This window comes from Mangifera indica, chromosome 8 (assembly GCF_011075055.1).
Source record: "Mangifera indica cultivar Alphonso chromosome 8, CATAS_Mindica_2.1, whole genome shotgun sequence".
Lineage (NCBI taxonomy): Eukaryota > Viridiplantae > Streptophyta > Magnoliopsida > Sapindales > Anacardiaceae > Mangifera > Mangifera indica.
Genome location: NC_058144.1, coordinates 11,768,393 through 11,786,565, shown reverse-complemented (window position 1 = coordinate 11,786,565; position 18,173 = coordinate 11,768,393). Strand labels below are relative to the sequence as shown.

Genomic DNA, 18,173 nt, shown 5'->3' with positions numbered 1-18,173 from the left:
AAACGGCAATACCGAGAAATAGAATCAGACTGTTACATACAGAAAACTATGCTGTAATTTTATGGGATTTCAAAATAGATTATGATTAGACGACGAGATCTGCATTTTACTTGTCTCTCTCCTCATGCACTGTCTCTATCGAGAAACACAAGAGGACATAATAAATTTAATGAGTGTATGGATTTCTCTCATGCAAACAAACAAAAAATTGAGCTTTCCATCAACACCAATTGCATAACATGCATTGAACCACAAAACCCTTCTTGCAGCTTTTCTCTAAACTACAAAATTTCCCACTTTTTCAATGCCCCTTCAATGTTGACATTCCACTATTTGAGTGAAAGAGATTACGTTTTTCAATATTGTCACCAAGTGCATTTTCACTGAGGTTCGGTTCTTCTTTTACGTTGTAAACCAGTGAACTTTTGTTGGTGAGGTTGCATGCACCATTATTTTTTTTTTGGGGGTAAAACCCTAGGTACTTGCATTGCTGAATAAGTATATATTATTTTATTGAGTTAATATTATTAATTATTTATTTTAGTGAATATATTTATAATTAAAATATATAAGATGAAAAGAACGCTGTTATTTCACTCTCCTAAACATGTCACATAAAAATTAACCAAACTTTATCAGTGAGTTTGCAGGGACCATTGATTTTTTTTTTTTAATTTCATTTTGGAGTGAAACCCTATTGATTTGCCCTTTTGAACTCACAAGTCATGCTGAAAAGGGGGATAAAAGACAAGCTTGAATAGAAGCCAAACACTAAAAAGCAAGGGCAACTTTGCCGAAAAGAAACAAAAAAGACTGCCACAACTGCAACCCCAGGAGCACTGGTTATAGGCAACAAAGTACCGATGATGATCCATCAACATTTTGTGCTTCTTCAATTATCCTAAGCATGTGGTGAACTGCTCCTGCTATGTCATCTACTGAAGTCAATGGGCATCCCTCTTCAACCTGAATTTACAATACATCTTTAGATTTTAGCCTAAACCTCTTGATTTTCCATAATCACATTCCATGACATAATATCTAAACTTGGTAAACACCATAAATACTCATTTCTCGCCATATGACAATTTATTAATCAAGCACGAAGATGGGTCATATGATTGATTATATTAATTAATATTGTAATAAATTGGTGAATTTACCTTAGCACTGATAGAGTAGAGGACCAAAGGGTCCATTGTGATGACATTAAGGTGAAGAATGGAGAGATGAAGCGAGTGAAGACCAGCAACTAATTTAGAGAGGTGTCTAGGGTTTCTTCGAGAGAGGATTCGAAGATTTGCATGAGTTTCAATCAAAGTCACCTCGACATCAGCTATGGCTGCTTTTGTCCTGGATGTAAACTTCTTAGGGATCTGAGACCATGTGTAATGAGGATACATGAATAATTGTGCCAAAGGTGGTGACACCATTTCAGAGACAGAGAAGCTGTTGTCTCTGTTAGCAGCTCCTGCAGTTTCTCTATTTTGTAGCAATTGGAGCTTTTGAGTCACAAGTGACAGCAAAAGATGCTCTAGTTCCTTCAGAAAATCTATAGCTCCTCCTACAATGGAAGCCTGGTCACCCTATGCCAAAAAAATAAAGAGAAAATCTCATTACTAAAAAATTGAAATCAACTTACAAAACATACTAGAGAACATCAATAATTTAATATCCCATTTAAAAGCAATGAAAAAGAAAACAAGAATCCAGTCTTGTATATATTTCTCATTATAAATGTCCCCAATCATCTTAATTCGTAGCTTGAAATACAGTGTGTTGGAAGTAATGGTGGATCAAGAATCTCTATATCTATTACCATTCACCCCCTTATTTTGGTGAACAAGCAACCGAGTTTCCTTTTATCTTACCAAAAAAAAAAACCTGCACATGGTGTCAAACTTGCGTGGCTGAAGCTATGAACCAGCTCAATTCATTCAAAGTATCATAATGCTACATTAACACATGTGGAGAGAAACTTTTCCATGGAAGTTTATATACATAGCGCGAGGCAAAAGAGATGAGAAAGAGATCGAAGGAAACAAACCCTTTGCACATAAGATTCAGGCATGAGTGAACGCAAAACAGCAAGATGCTCATTCATTTGTTTACGGCGGTTTCTCTCAACAGCAATGTGTGTCATTCTTTGCGTCTCAGCTTCCTCTTTGTTTTTGCAAACTCTCGGCTTTCTTCGCCTCTTCTTCCCCCCTCGCACCGCCAGGTTCTGCTTCTTGTCCATTGATTCGACTCCCACAGAGCGACGTTGTCGAGTCATTGCTGAAAATGAAGACGTATTTAAAGCGCCAATGTTAAGAACTTGGTCTTCAAGGAATTGAGGCGTTGTGCAATTATTTCCCAATGAGAAACCGGCTGCAGTCTCTAAAGAATATTCTTGGCTGCTATATGGGGTTGCAGAAATAGTGTCATAAATGATGAAGTTTAAGAACTCGTTAGAAGAAAGAGCTTCAAGTGTCATTTCTTATAAATAAAACCTTAATGACTTGACACCATGAACTTGTTTCATACTTCAACATATAAGCTGAAAAGAATTCTGTGTTTATGAACTTGAGAGAAGATAGAGATATGGTTAAAATGAGATTAGTAGGAAGGAAATAAGGAGAGAAGGGAGGTGTTGCGCGTGAGAGGGCAGAAAGTGTGTTGAGTTTTTCTAGTTGCAAAACAAAGTGAAAAAAAGAAAGAAAGAAAGAGGCAGCTCACAACTCACTGCTGCTAATTTTGGTTTCCCTTCCCGATTTCAAAGATGCTGTCGACACTAATGACAGAGAGATTAGCGATGGATGAATGGATGAGGGACCCAAATCTATATAGAAATATGCATACAAACAACTCCAGCAAGCTGTGTGAAAACCTACTCCTCACCTCATATTCAAACTTTGTTCTGTGCTGTGCAGGAATTCACTTTCTCAGTACCCTCTCACAGTCTTAGTTCAAAATTTAATGCTATTTTCGTTTGGATAGTGTTTTATTATTAAAATTTAAAAATAAGTTAAGATAAATTATTTAAAAAATTATAAAATAAAATTTGATAAATATAAATAATTATTATATTTATTTAAAAATAATAAAAAATATCAATAAATTATTTTACTTAAATATTTTGATATAATTATTTTAAAATATTTTTATATTATTTATTATATTAATTAAAAATATGATTATTTTTATTTAAAAATTAATAAATTATAATAAAATTAAAATTATATTAATAATATTTTAATATTTAATATAAAAATAGTAATATAAAAAATAAATAATAAATTACTAACTTAATCTTTATTAATTGAAAATCAATTGGGCTCAATTACTCACTTGAAACACAGAGAAGTGTTAACATGTGCTTGGAGCCCACTTCGACTTCATGCTGATCACTATTTGTCTTCAGTGATATCTCATCCGGACCATTCACCACATGCTTTCCTGATGAAACGGTAAATATAGATGGGGTTTGTTGTGGGCAACACCTGGTAGTCTGATAAATCTGTGATTAGAGTTAGGTTGGAGTGTGTTTTAGCACTTCCATATGATTACCCGACAGACCAACAGAAGGGTCATCGTGAAGTCATTTGTCAGCCTAGCTTGCTGGTGTTGAGAAAAGAGCAATCTTAGAAGTAGAAGCCGTCAGAAATTAAAAGACTACAAAATCTACCTGAAAATTTTATCAACCCTAGAACTATAACTTGGCTTTATGCTATATGAAATGAACGATTGACCAAGTACAAGAAGATTTTATCATAATGGCCAAGTTCTCCCACTGTCAAAATGTAATCAACTTGCTCCAAATTCCAACCATCAAACAGGCAAAATCAAGAGATTTTAGTCGGATCAAAATATTTTCATATCATAACAAGTTTAGAACTTGAACAGAAATATGATTCGAGAACCAAAAAAGGTTCTCATCAACAATTATGATGCTCATATTAATGGTGGGATGCATGAGCACTCTTCTTCTAGTAAAAACTTAAAACCCAAATGAATATTATTATAATTAATTAGGTGCACTACACACACGCGTGTGCATGAAAGAGAGGGAGAGAAAAGAGAAATGAGAGGTATAATGAAAGAGGAAAAAACTACGAACTGCGGGAAGTGTTGCCTTTTCTGGCGACGAAGACTGACGAAGGTTTGTCGACCTTGGACCATGGTCCAAACTGTCAGCCTTTTGCAGACGAATCCATGTGACCCTCACCATCTCTTTGAAAAACAAACTATCTGATGCTATGTTACAAAAATACCAATCATCATCCAAAGTATTAGCTTCGACTCCGTTTTATACACCTTTTTTTAACCCCTCACCACTACTGGTTATACTGTTGTTAATCGTTGGCCAAAAAACTTATTCTCACCCAAGATAAAGTGAAAAGTCAAATTCATACTTATCAACTTTCAAAAACTTAAATATACATCTATCATATAATTTTTGTTACAACTAAGGGTAAAACCATTAGTTTTACTATAAATATTATAAAAATTGTATTTTTATCATATTTTCACCCCTAGGTCTTTATCCCAGTCTCAATTTTCTAATTTTGAAAAGTAACATTTTCCCTCTTCAAATTCCTAAGTTTTGTTCTTTCTCTCTAATGACAATCCGACTATGACAACTTATCTCTGACAACCATTTAGCTACGGTAGCTCATCTCCAACAACGGTCTCTTTGTCGATAGAGATGAAGAGACGACGTTTCTTTGTCTCTTCATTGATTGAGACGAAGAGATGACTGTTGGAGATTAGCCGTCATAGATAGATGGTCATTGGAGATGAGTCATCATAGATAAATTGTCGTTGAAGAGGAAGAACGAAACTTAGGGATTCGGGGAAAAAATATTACTTTTCAAAACTAAAAAAGTTGAGGATAGAGTGAAATGTTAATTTTCAAAACTTGAGAGAAAAATGAGATAAAATTATATATTTTTTAATTTTTTTGATAAAATAACAATTTTACCTCTGATCCTAACAAAAATTGAGTGATCGGTGGATGTTTGAGTTTTTAAAAGTTATCAGATATGAGTTTGAGATTTCACTATACCTTGGGTGGGAAATAGTCTTTTGGCCTTAATCTTTTTGCCTTGTGATGTTCTTTTGTGCACTTGCGATGGATCTGTCAATTACCTCATCAAAGCGACTTTATGTCTACTCTTTCTACCCCTTAAAATCACTGATTTTGGATCTCTTTATTTTTTATTTTTTGGTTTTTATTGTTAGAAGAAGAATCTTTCCAATCACACATTTGCAAAAACTTACTCTCAGAACCAATACCCTCCTAGGGTTTATAGTTTTCCCTTACTATTGCTAATTTCTTGTTCTTGCCAATTTGTGTGACACACAAATCTACTTCATCTTTACACTAACGAATCATCAACCCACCTCTAATTGACTGACGATTTGTCATCGTTCGGGAGAGAGAGGAGTGTTGGTATGGAGGTTGGCCAACTCCAATCACCGGAATAGCCACAACAAGGGAAAACTACAAAACCTAGGGGAAATGTTTATTTTTCAAACCTTAGGTGGGGGGAAAATGTTAGTTTTAAAACCTAAGGAAAAAATGTGATAAAACTTTAGTTTTTCAAATTATTTTATTAAATAACGATTTTATCCCTAACCCTAATTGAGATTTTTAATATAAATTAACTTACAGATAAGTGTTTGGGTTTTTGAAAGTTGACGGGTGGTAATTTAGGGTTGCATCAAAGCTTGGGTGGGAACAAGGCTTTTGGCTTTTTTTTTATCTCCTATGATATCTTTTGGAAAATAGAATGAGAAAATATATGGAAAAGAAAGCATGGAACTCAGTTGAGGAGAATTTAGTTATCTGGCAATTCTCAATCAGCAGGCATATGACTTGCGCAAAACACATGCATCCGCATGTTAAAACCAAAGTGTCATAGGCACAAATAGCTTTCAATTTTGTTATTACCCATATCATCCTATATGGTCCAGGCAGTGGTGGTACTACTAGCATTACACATTATACATCGCATATAATCTAGGTTAAATTTTACATAAACTGTGCACGTGCCTCATTTCCGAGGCCAATAATGTATGGCACTTTCTGGCCACAGATGAAGATATCGACAATTTTGCTTAAAGCGATTCTTGTTATGACAAGATTTAGAGGGCCGAGATTGTTGAGGCAAATAGTGTATCTACTGAGATGTTTACCAGCCTTTGTACAGATTTGCTTGTATAAATAATTTGTACAAGTGCACCATAGACTATTGTTTTGAGTTTGGGAAGTAAGACAAACACTTTGGAAATGAATAACAAGCATTTATGCTCACCAGAAGAAATGAAGCCAGAAAGTCGCGGATAAATGCTACTTCAAGTTCTGTAATTCTGCATACAGGGAACTACTGAGATATCATGAAGCCTCCTAAAAGCTGGAAAATGAGCAAAATTTACTTGGCTATGCATCATACCAAAAAAAAAAAAAAAAGCCAACAAGCTTAACGATGAACCTACTAGAACTGAAAAGTAAGTAAAAATTAATTGTCCTCTTAGCTATGAAAATTTTTACTCCATTCATAACCAGTGATGTCTTAGATTTCAAGAAAACAGGTTACATGTCGACTTTCTTAAATTTATTATATAAGCAGACATGGTTATAGTGTTATACGCCAGTGATGTCTAACTTCAACAAGTCAAATTAAATTATCACATGATGTGTAACACTAAAAAGGCTTCAATAATAAGTATAAACAATAGGGTTCAAGTTCTTATAATGTATATTTCATCAACATAAAAAGAGTTGCATTCAGAGCTTAGATTCATTTTGTGGCCGTATTCTTACATTCCAACTTCAAAACCACCTTATCTGTCCCCGATTCACCTGTCCCCTTAAGTTCTTCAACGTTGGCTTGGTTCCTTAATTTATATTCAGTATGACAGTCCCAATTATAAAGTAGCAGTAAATTACATTCTTCTGATATATTAAACCCTACAATCCTGTTGGTCTATTTATAATTTCAATTGCTGTTCAGCAGATATTTTCATCTTTTGCAGAAAAGATCATATAATTTTTTTCCTTGTCCTAATTGAAGAAGGCATGCCCTTGATTAGTATATTAAACCAACTATGGGATGGTAGAATAATGCTTCATCTGAACTAGGTGCAGAAAATAGGAGAGAAAAAGAATGCTGTCACAGTTTACCCACTTACTACTGTCCTGAAAGGTGCTAGGAAGGAGGGTAGCTGTCATGGCTCACTACAGATTATATGCATCTCTTGTAATGACATGCCCAGTAATCATTTTTAAAATCAAATCTAAAATTATTAACAGAAGAAACATGTTTCAAGATTTTCAATACTTTTATCTAAATAGCACAGCACATAATCAAGATGGATTTCAACCATTGGAATGATAATAATCAGTACAAAATAATACCAATATTTCCATATACACCAAGTACATATATGCAACACAACAAAATTGAAAACCTACTTCCTGCCTAATGTGAAAACATTTCAGTATGTCTACAAATTACTAATAGTCCCACAAAAAAAAAAAAAAATGGTTCAGGACAAACAAATTGAATTTGATCAAGGTACATAAAGAACACATTGCATCACAACTGATTTCAAAATTCAAAATAAATTTTAGATCAACTTGGTGTTCAGTGACAGTTTGATTATTGTCAGGAACACAAAATCAGATGAACAATTAGAAATCTATATGAAAACTTGAAATTAGAGTGGAAATTGAACAACCTGTAAATTCAGAGACAACACCCAAGTAACATAAGCCTGGTTGCACTGCAAAAGTAAATTTGTTTTATTTTAATCAATATTGTAGACGAAGGATCTTCATAGAATCAAACAAGAACAGGAGATTGTACCATTCTGTGTGGAACTCTTTCAATGTGCCTATCCACAAGTTATAAAGCCCTAATAATTCAAGATCACCAACCAACAAAGTGCGATTAGAAAAAGAAAAAAAAGATAAATCAGGAAGATTCCAGTAACCAATTATAGGGACCACGTGGTTGTTTTGGTGGAGAAAGGAATAAAAGGGTAGGGCATGGGAAGTATGGGGGAGGACAGAATATTGATATCAGGATGTTCCTGGCACTCTTGAATTTGCCAGGAACTTAGCTTATTTTTCTGCTTCTGTTTTGTATTTCTCTTCAATTCTGTTGGGCAGTCAAGCTGTTTGCATCACAGCTCATACTGTATTTCTTTCATTCAATCAGTGTAAGCAGTAATTCAGTACACTATTTAGTCAATTATCTTTGCAATTCTGAGTTTGTTCACTTGCAATTCTTGATTGTTGATTTGTGAGCTTGAACCATTCTGCTTGCATTAGAAATTGGCTGGGACTCAATCAACAAGCAAAGTCAATAACCTGCAACAGGCATTGCAGAAATGAGTTAGAAGGCCACTTCAGGCCAAACATGTTGATGGCAGGGGTTCAGGCTATATCATGATAACAGAGCTTTTCAAACAGAAGATATACCATAACAGAAAAGCAACTAGCCACACTTTAATGACTGTCATATGATTGCTTCTAAATGTGGAATGATAACCTTTCCCAAAAAATGATAGTGACCCAACTGTACACCAACAAGATAAAGGCTCCTATAACCTGAGAACAAAAACAGTTAATTACTAACAAAGATTGCTTACCAGAAAGTTACATTGAATAACTATTTTTTATCAAAGATAGTGATGGCTGATTCTACTAAGAAAAGTTTACAAGATAGAATAGATAAAAAAACACCACCTTTTTTGTCTCTAATAATAGCAAATATAATATTTCAAGACAGAATATATGCAAAACGCAAATACAACTATTTTCTTCTACAATCGACATGTTAGTGACTAAAAAACTAGAGCTACCTTGCCACCTGATTTTATGGAGTAATAGAACCTCACAGTGAAATTAGGTCCAAAGGTGGGGACTCATCACATCTCACATTATTAGTGAATAAGAGCTTGAACAAACTCATTACTCTTAGGTTACCTCCAGTAAATAGACACATCCACCACTTTCAAGAAAAAGATACAACAATTGTTCACTATGCAAGAAAACATTTCTGTTTTTTTCACATTCAAGGCTAAGCAAATGGGAGATATTGCCTGATTGGGTCATCAACAAAATTGGGGCTTATCCCGTGGACAAGTCTAAATGCTTGGAAATTACTTAACTTCAATATCTTGCATCTGTATCTTAATGTCCAAATCTTAATTTGTCTATTTCAGTTTTGATTTTTTATAACTCATAATCTATTTACTCCAGTTTGGGACAGATTTTTGCTAAAACGAAACTAAGCCACCCCATGAACACCCTAGTATGTGCTTTACAAGTGGCCTATGCTGTCACTTCTACTTATTGAGCCTTGTATATGTTTGTAAAGAAATCAGATGCAAGCCAAACAAAAGCATGAACACAAATTTTGTAGAGACTACACATTAAAAATGTGCAGGAATAAACATCCACGGCCAAATGAGCATGCACACAAATGCAACGCATATTTGTTATTCTTTGTTCATCAAGTTTACCATTAGCTCCATCTAATACCATGCAGCCTTGCTTTTACACCAGATTTAACATAACTACTTATATATCCCCTTTCCTTTTTACCAGATTAAGCAATTATCAAATGTTCTAGAGTCTCCTTAAAACTTTTCAACCTTCCCCAACCTGCCCTTTACCCATACAATCCTGGTATGACTGGGATTTGATCCCAAGAACTCTACAGTGCATTCAAATACATTTTGTTCCCTTACCTTTTAACACTGATATATTCATAACCATCCAAACATCCGATAAACAAAAATAAGAAACGCAGAAGTCATAACTTCTGTCTAGATGCACAAACAACTCACAGATGAAAAGCACAACTCCAATTTGAAAGACAATATATAACATAACATACAAATTATTATATGTTCTTTCAAAATTTTCTCACCGAATAGGCTAAAAATCCCTTCTTATGATATCTGTTCCCCTTTCATTAGAAAGCATATACACATTTAATCCACTATTCAACCAACTCTGGTATCCTGAAGAAGTCTGGTAGTTTAGCAAACATTAATCAGAAATGACTATCCAGATACATATACGTAGAAATGGATATTAAATTGAACACATACCTATTAGCACCACAAAACCAAGAACTCCACAGCACTTAGGAGGAACACTTATAATGGTGCAAGAATTGATACACCAGCAAGTGAGAAAGAAATTTCAGCGCACTCCATATTCCCCCAACATGGACCTACAGGGACAAAGGAAAACTAGTTTCATGTAAAAAAGAATAACAAGGTTAAAATCATAACATTCAACCCTCAAGCAGGCAAACATATTGAACAACATTCCAAGAATGATTTGAAAGTTCCTCATCAGTACTTGCCAACTGTTGAGAATTTTACATCAGAAATATGTAAATGAAAAAATTCATATAAATAACAGCACACTATGATTGCTTTCAGCGATTTTAACAAGAATTCACCAAGTCCATACAGCATGTAAGCATATTTGATCAATAGCTTATAAGGGTATGGATGGTATTGAGGTTTCCAGCATCAATTAGCAGAAGATAATCCCTCTCCTCTTCTGGTTCTGGTAAGGAGATTACAATATCCAACAAAAATTCAATTTTTCTAATATCAAACTGAAAATAAATTTTTCGAAAAATATAATGGTAAAAGTTAATTTGCACTAAGATAGAACCATTTTTTTGGGTCAAACTTGATTGGTTGGGAAGTAGGTGATTGGCCTCTAATCGATTGGGTCTTCCTTTGGGCAAAAGTCCAAGAGCTTCAGAATTTCAGAATAATGTGCCAGATCAAATAGAAGAGATTAAAGGCGTCTCTCTAGACATTTAAAAAAAAAATTGAGTCAGTTTAATCAAGTTTGCCATACATGCTAGTAACCTTTGTTCCAGATTGGAAGTGGCTGGAAGCTGGACAAGATTCTGAAAACATTCTCTGGAAAGCTTTGAGAAAGGAAAGAAACCTCACTTAGATTCACTTAAATCTATAGAATCCTGTTTGACCTCTAAAAGAAATCCTGATTACCTGTCCATGGTATGCTTTCAATTCTCATGCCTGTCTATGGAATATACCACCTTTCTAAAAAAAATCCCCTCATAGTCTACTAAAATACAATCAAATCAATTTAATCTCTTAAAGACATTACTATTAATTCCCTCTTCTTTTTTTGAGAAATCTAACCGTAGACCTTCAATTGGAAAACATAATTTTCTAAAGTACCTTTTGGTTATTCTACCTTTTATTATTTGATGCATATATATATAGCAATATTTTGTCTAAATGCAAGGATTTAGAGAACAACAAATATCAAAATTATATGTCCCTTCTACCTGATTGTCCACACCTGTTGTAGAAACAAGCTGAACGACACCTACCAATATCTAAGGAATCATAGTTTTAGGTGCAGTTTTCCAATTTCTACAGAAGCATGAATAAACAAGCAAACTTCTGATATCATCATAAATTCAAGAAGAGAGTTACACAGCATCAAAAAATCAATGCATTTCATAACCTATACAACAAGACAGCAGTTGAGTGGGAAAACAAAAAATGTTGCCAGAATTAAAACAGAAAATCAAAGAATGAATATTGAAATTAAGAAAAGAAACTCTTATCATTATCAAATTTTCTCCCAGTATCTTGCACTTCAGCCTACTACAATTTGAGGTGGGCATCAATTGGATGAATTCCCACTCTCTCATTACATAATTTCGAACTATCACAACAGTTAAAAAATTCCAGAAAACATATGCATGGAGGACCAACATATTCCTCTTGAATGGAATTGGATCAATAGACAACAAATTCCATAAAAATGACCTAAATCAAGTTAAATGCCAGAATCAATTGCTTAACTCAAGCAAACAAATCTGCAGTTGATATGCACTTGGTCTTTATTCAGGTTCAATTTCTCTGTTGTTTTTCAATACACACATACTGGGACATATATGCACACATATAAATATGCATTAAAAGTGAAATACAAACTAATAATCATACACCAACTAACGATCAGTGATAATGAATAAAAGGAGTTCCGATAAACATATGCCTTGAGCAAATATTGTTCTCATAATACTCTAGATCTTTCTCCATCTATTCATGTTCATAGCAAGTAGTTGATATCAACATGGTTCAGAATCAAGATGGTAAAGCACAGAAGGACTCACATTGATACGACATTTTTGTGTTTGCCGCGAAACTATTGCATTTGCTACAACAAATGAGTCAACCCTAAGATCCATCTAAGCCAATCATAATAGGAACAGTGTCAGTTGAAAAGAGAAACATATTAATATGAAATTAAAAAAAAAGGGTGAAATTCAGATTCCTTAGCCCATAATTTGGAATCCTTATTCCTAGTTATTACAGTATAGAACCCTTCTTTCCATTCCATGGCAGATTCCACCAACCAAACATGACATTAAAAGTTAATCCACTTAATACTGACCAAAATGCAAAACCAAATAAAAGCTACTTAACAAAGTTTCCACAACGAATGATACCACTAGAACTGAAAAAATGATGGCCTGAAGCAGTCTAATTAATACATAATCACTACAACCTAAAATTGGTAGAGCTTTGACCAACATTTTCTCTTCGTCAGCTTGGTTTGAGATAGTTGCACTTTTACCACATCTTGTTAAAACATTTTCTCAACATCATATATTTCTTCAGCAACATTTATATCCTGATTAGGACAAAATTAAATATTTAATGAAGAAAAGCTTTTTTATTTAACTTTGCTTACAAGCCATAACTTGCGCTAGTAACCATTAACAAGTTAGAATTGATACAGAGGTAGTTATTATCTCCCAGACTATAAATTTATTGTTTCAGAGATACTATAATAAAAAATGCTAAACTCTTATGTTTTCCTATCCTGTGTCATAAATTTAAGTAACAAGGATGTAACATGCAAATTACTCAATTATAACAACCGTGATATGATGATGACAATTGATAGAACCACCGCAAAGAAATATACTACTAGTAAATACTTGCAATATTAGTACCATAAGTCTTAGTGTTAGCATTTTCTCGGGGAAAAACTCTGAAAGATACACAAGCATGTTATAAACATCAGTGGCAATTATCCTCATCACAAGACAAAAGGCAAATATATTTCATACCAATTAGGATAGTATAGAAGTATGAAAGAGACACGCACGCACACCGTGTATGACGATGTAAAAGGCCTAAGCGAATGGGTCCCTTCTTCCACATTAGGAGAAATAACAAATCTATATGAAACAGTATTAACTGTTTAGTCAGTATGAATTATAGGCCATTCAAGACTAACGCATGTGCTTGAATGGCCTATAATTCATACTGACTAAACAGTTAATACTGCTTCATACAGATTTGTTATTTCTCCTAATGTGGAAGAAGGGACCCATTCGCTTAGGCCTTTTACATCGTCATACACGGTGTGCGTGCGTGTCTCTTTCATACTTCTATACTGTCCTAATTGGTATGAAATATATTTGCATCACGACCTTTTGTCTTGTGATGAGGATAATTGCCGCTGATGTTTATAACATGCTTGTGTATCTTTCAGAGTTTTTCCCCGAGAAAATGCTAATACTAAGACTTATGGTACTAATCTTGCAAGTATTTACCAAAAAAAGAAAAAAAGAAAATTTCATTGATCCCTTCCAAGCTTCGTGTAAGATGTAGACAGGAAATATTGCTTCATAACATAACTCGTTGAAAACCTCCCTAAAATTATGAAACCATAGTAACTCTCCCCACAAATTGTTATTAAAAAAAAAAAAAACCCTCAATTATAAAATGTGTCTCCAACCTTCTCGGTAGGAAAAAACTGTTTAGATATATTTCAAACCTGGTCCTTCTTTAACTCTGCAGAAACAACAAAAAAATTTACCCAACTTAAAAATTAAATAAGCACATGAATTGCAAGGTATGACCTTTTTCCTGTTACCGAAAAGAATACTGACAGCGGCAGAAGCCATCCAAGATAACCCATTCTGATAGAAACTGTTCGGAAGCAGAAAAGAGCAACAACTAAAAATGCAGAAACAAGTACAACAAAAGAAAATTGCAAGAGAGAAAATAACTCATAGTGAAAAAATTTATGGGAATGGCAATGAAGGAAAAATCCATTGTAATAGTAACAACGTAAGCCCAAAAGTTCTTGGAAGCCAAAACTAAATAATCATTCTTCCTTTTGTAAGCCCATAGTTTATTTTTTTGTTAAATATATTGTATGCGTGTAAATTATTTGGATGATACAGAGTTTTAGAAGATCGATTCATTGAAGCTTTTCTTACATTCGTGATGTTGATCGGACAATAATATCACAACACATTAGTATAGATAAAAGGCTATTGAACTATTTTTTGAACAAAATCAATTATGATGAATCATATGAATATTTAAAATACAATTAATGATTTCTCGTAAGATTATACTAGTGTTTTATTAATCCTTATACATGAGATATCATTGTTAGATCTGATATGGATATGTTTATTTTATATGGTATATAAATACGTAACTCTTCATATATGGATACAAGAGAGTCAAGAAAAAATTTATTGACTCAAAATAATTTGATTTTAAATTCCCTGATAATTTTACATAAATATTTAACTAAAGTACAAAAAAAGTTAAATAAAAGGTTCTTCATGATAACATATTTAGAATATATTGATTGAGGATTCTATAACTGATTAAGGTTAGGCTTTTGACACATTATGAGTCTTTCCTTGATTGAGATCCAACAATGAAAAGATTTCACTACACGATATATACTATCCAAAAAAGGTTTTATAAAGTTAGTCTTCATTACGATTTATGAATTATGATCCATTGTTAAATGTTTACCGTAATTGATGAACTTTTAGACACGTCTTGATGCCAATAGTTACAGTGCAACAAAAAAACTTAGAAAAAATTGGGGAAAATTACAAGAAACATACACAGAGAAGAAGAGAAAGAAAGATCGAGATTCATAGGAATAAAAAGCATGAATTAAATGGCATAACTACTTTCCCGCTCACAAGTATATTTATATAACAATAAACACAACGTTTTAATAGTTCCCAAACGATGCCACATCGCATACAACCAAGTATACATTCTATGTAATTTGAAATGACATCGTAACATATGCATATGTAACTAACGATGTCGTAATGTTTATACATGTTGTTGTTCGTCCTTACTTCTTTGAAAAACCTTGGTGCCATTTCTCTGCTTCTCTCGTTCTTCAGTTACCAACAGTTCATATTGCAACAACTACCATTTCCTCGATTTTCTTGTCCTCAAGGGAGAATGACAAAAACTAGTTATGAAGAGTATCAACGAACTCCCAAGTAGCAACAGTTGGAAGCTCATGTTGCAAGTGGATAAGAAGTTTCACAACTGGAACTCCACCATGGCGTACTAATTTGTGATCAAGCACAACATAAGGTATTCGCTGAAGCTAGAAATGAGGAGGTAATATAGGAGAAATAGATAACCGCACATAAATAGGCTATAACAGGGAGACATGGAAGACACCATGTATCATTGCATCAAATGGTAACTGAAGCTTATAAGCAGTCTTTCCTATGACATCAATAATTGGGAAGGGACCAAAGTATTTTGCTTGGAACTTTTAGTTTCCCATATGCATCATGAACTGCTTATAGGGTTGTAATTTGACATAAACAAGATCACTTATCCAAAACTAACGATTTGATCTGTGCCTATCTGTTAATTGCTTCATTTTATGTTAAGCCTTAAAGAGATTTCTTTTTATAATCTGAATTGTGGACTTTCTAACTTTCAACATTATATCAACCTCAGTAGCAATTGTATCATGTGGAAGGTAGGGTAAGTGAATAGGAGAAGGATAACCATAAAAGGCCTCAAAGAGAGTCATTCGAATGTTGGAATAGTCAAAAGTGTTATACCAAAACTCAGCTAACGGTAACCACTAAAACCATGTGTGGGGTACCTTCTTGTGGCAACTTGAGACACAACTTCAACCTGTTGATAATGTTGTTAATTGTCAATATTTTTAATTCCCTTATGTTGTGTGAAAATTTAATTCAATATAATAGAATTGTTTATCTTTTTGCACTTAGGAAGCTTTGAACATATTTGAAGCCAAGTTTGGACCAAAATGACTTAAAGTGAAAGCAGATTTATGAATCAACAAAATCTGTGATGTTGACTAGGTGTGGGCACGTGCAATGACGAGAGCAGATTTCTGAATTTAAATTTTGAAGTCTAGAACATATGAGATATTCCAAAAAAGTCAAGATTTGCTTCCTAGAAAAGAGGTGATTATTAGCTGAAAAAAGGGAATATTATTTTGATAGATAAGAGATATATACAAGGAAGATATATATCTATTTCTTTTTGGAGAAGATATACATTATTTTTACTTGCCTGGATTAGGGGATTATTAAAGATTTTCATTTTGTTTTCAGATCTGATTTATATTTTTATTTTGCTAGAGGAGAATCGAATCTGGAAAAATTAGAGGAGCATGACTTACAGTGGTTGAATTTTTTCTCTTGGTTGAAGGGATCTGAAACCATGAACTACAAGGATTGTGGAACTTTTGTTTTCTTTAATGCATCTTTTTAATTATTCAAGTATTGATTATCTTTTTGAATTATTTTTCATGATTATGTTGATTGATTGCTAAGGTGCGCGATTAGTTTATCAATTAATATAATCTACTGCTAGTTTAGGTGATGAATCTGTAATTGTTCAATTCATCTAATCGAAGTGGCAACTGAGATTTATTGTTTGTTGTGTCATAAATTGTAATTCTTAGGAAAATAATCAATTGGATTAAATGCAACATCGTACATTTGTGTTGTCTTATTTCATTGGTCTTTCTAATTCTTAATGCTATTGTCTAATTAAATTCGAGATCGTATCCGAGTTATTAATCAATAAGAGTTAACTGGAATACATGTTTTTGGTTAACTAATCATAAAGAAAGACAAGTAATTAATAGCACAATGAATATTTGAATAATTAATTTGATACTTTTGGATGTCGATGATTAATTGTAGTTTCAATGGTGGATGTGACCGTAGGCCAAAGTTTGTTTAATTGATTATTTATTTTAGATTATTTTGTCAATTTTTATTTATTGCTTTTAATTATAATTCATAGTCAATTCAGAAACCCCCAGTTTCATTGCTTTACGAGATAAATAATGACTTACTAATTGAAACTCTTCAAGGGAACGATCTCTACTTTCCTTTAATATATTTTTGTTACAGGAATTTAATATTTTAATTTGGGTGTCTACGACAATACTTACCACCTGTTGAAGACTAATACCACTTATGAGTTTCTTCAAATCGTCCATGGACTATTGCATCCGTTCCTTAGTCTCCTAGAGACGATTTTGTTGCCTATCTTCTGCCTCAGCTACAACTTGTGTTATCATTTGTACAATCTCCCTATAAGGCTCCTGATTTTGCATTTCAGCCATGGCCTAGAATTGCTCTGATACCACTAATGCATACAGTTACAGTACAACAAAAAAACTTAGAAAGAATCGAGAAAAATTACAAGAAACATACACAAAGAAGAAGAGAAAGAAAGATCAAGATTCATAGGAATAGAAAGCATGAATTAAATGGCATAATAGTTTTCCCGCTCACAAGTATATTTATATAACAATAAACCCAGCGTTTTAATATTTTCCAAACGATGTTGCATCGCATACAATAAAGTAAACATTCTATGTAATCTGAAACGACACCGTAACACATGCACATGTAACTGACGACATTGTAATGTTTACACATGTTGTTCGCCCCTGCTTCTTTGAAAAACCTTGGCGCCACTTCTCTGCTTCTCTCGTTCTTCAACTACCAATAGTTCACGCTGCATCACATTTTTTGGGAGTCGATTTTGTGTCGATAGGCCATGTCTAGACTATAGTGAAATTAAAATATCACACATAAAAATTTGAACGAATAAAGAGAACACAGAGAGAAAATTGATCATCCAAGGATAATTTGCACTTTCCATGGATGATAAAATATATTTCATGTGGAACTGTTTCAAAAATATAATTAAAATTCATAAAAAGGTTTTTGAATAATATGTAACCATTCAGAAAATGTTTTATAAATCCTTTGAATAAAAAAAAGTTTTATCTCATTTAAAACATAAGT

The 18,173-nt window shown here is 33.4% G+C and overlaps 1 protein-coding gene and 1 long non-coding RNA gene across 9 annotated transcripts; both read right to left on the bottom strand.

Moving 5' to 3' along the window:
* Window positions 1-569: 569 nt before the first annotated feature.
* On the bottom strand, window positions 570-2,859 carry LOC123223065 (transcription factor bHLH71-like). The gene is made up of 3 exons (XM_044646129.1): window positions 2,048-2,859; window positions 1,164-1,586; window positions 570-966 (listed from the first exon to the last, which is right to left on the bottom strand). The coding sequence occupies exons 1-3, from the start codon at window positions 2,474-2,476 to the stop codon at window positions 844-846; spliced, it is 975 nt and encodes a 324-aa protein (XP_044502064.1). The 5' UTR covers window positions 2,477-2,859; the 3' UTR covers window positions 570-843.
* Window positions 2,860-5,979: 3,120 nt separating this feature from the next.
* LOC123224577 lies at window positions 5,980-14,162 on the bottom strand. 8 transcript variants are annotated; one of them, XR_006503999.1, is made up of 9 exons: window positions 13,944-14,162; window positions 13,146-13,256; window positions 12,183-12,257; window positions 10,111-10,235; window positions 9,927-10,030; window positions 8,471-8,599; window positions 7,854-8,359; window positions 7,726-7,770; window positions 5,980-6,354 (listed from the first exon to the last, which is right to left on the bottom strand). It is a non-coding gene; the product is annotated as an uncharacterized LOC123224577 (long non-coding RNA). The 8 variants fall into 8 exon arrangements; XR_006503995.1 differs by having other exon boundaries at window positions 5,980-6,398; window positions 13,944-14,161; XR_006503997.1 differs by lacking the exon at window positions 5,980-6,354 and having other exon boundaries at window positions 7,371-7,770; window positions 10,111-10,254; window positions 13,944-14,161.
* Between the last annotated feature and the right edge of the window lie 4,011 nt (window positions 14,163-18,173).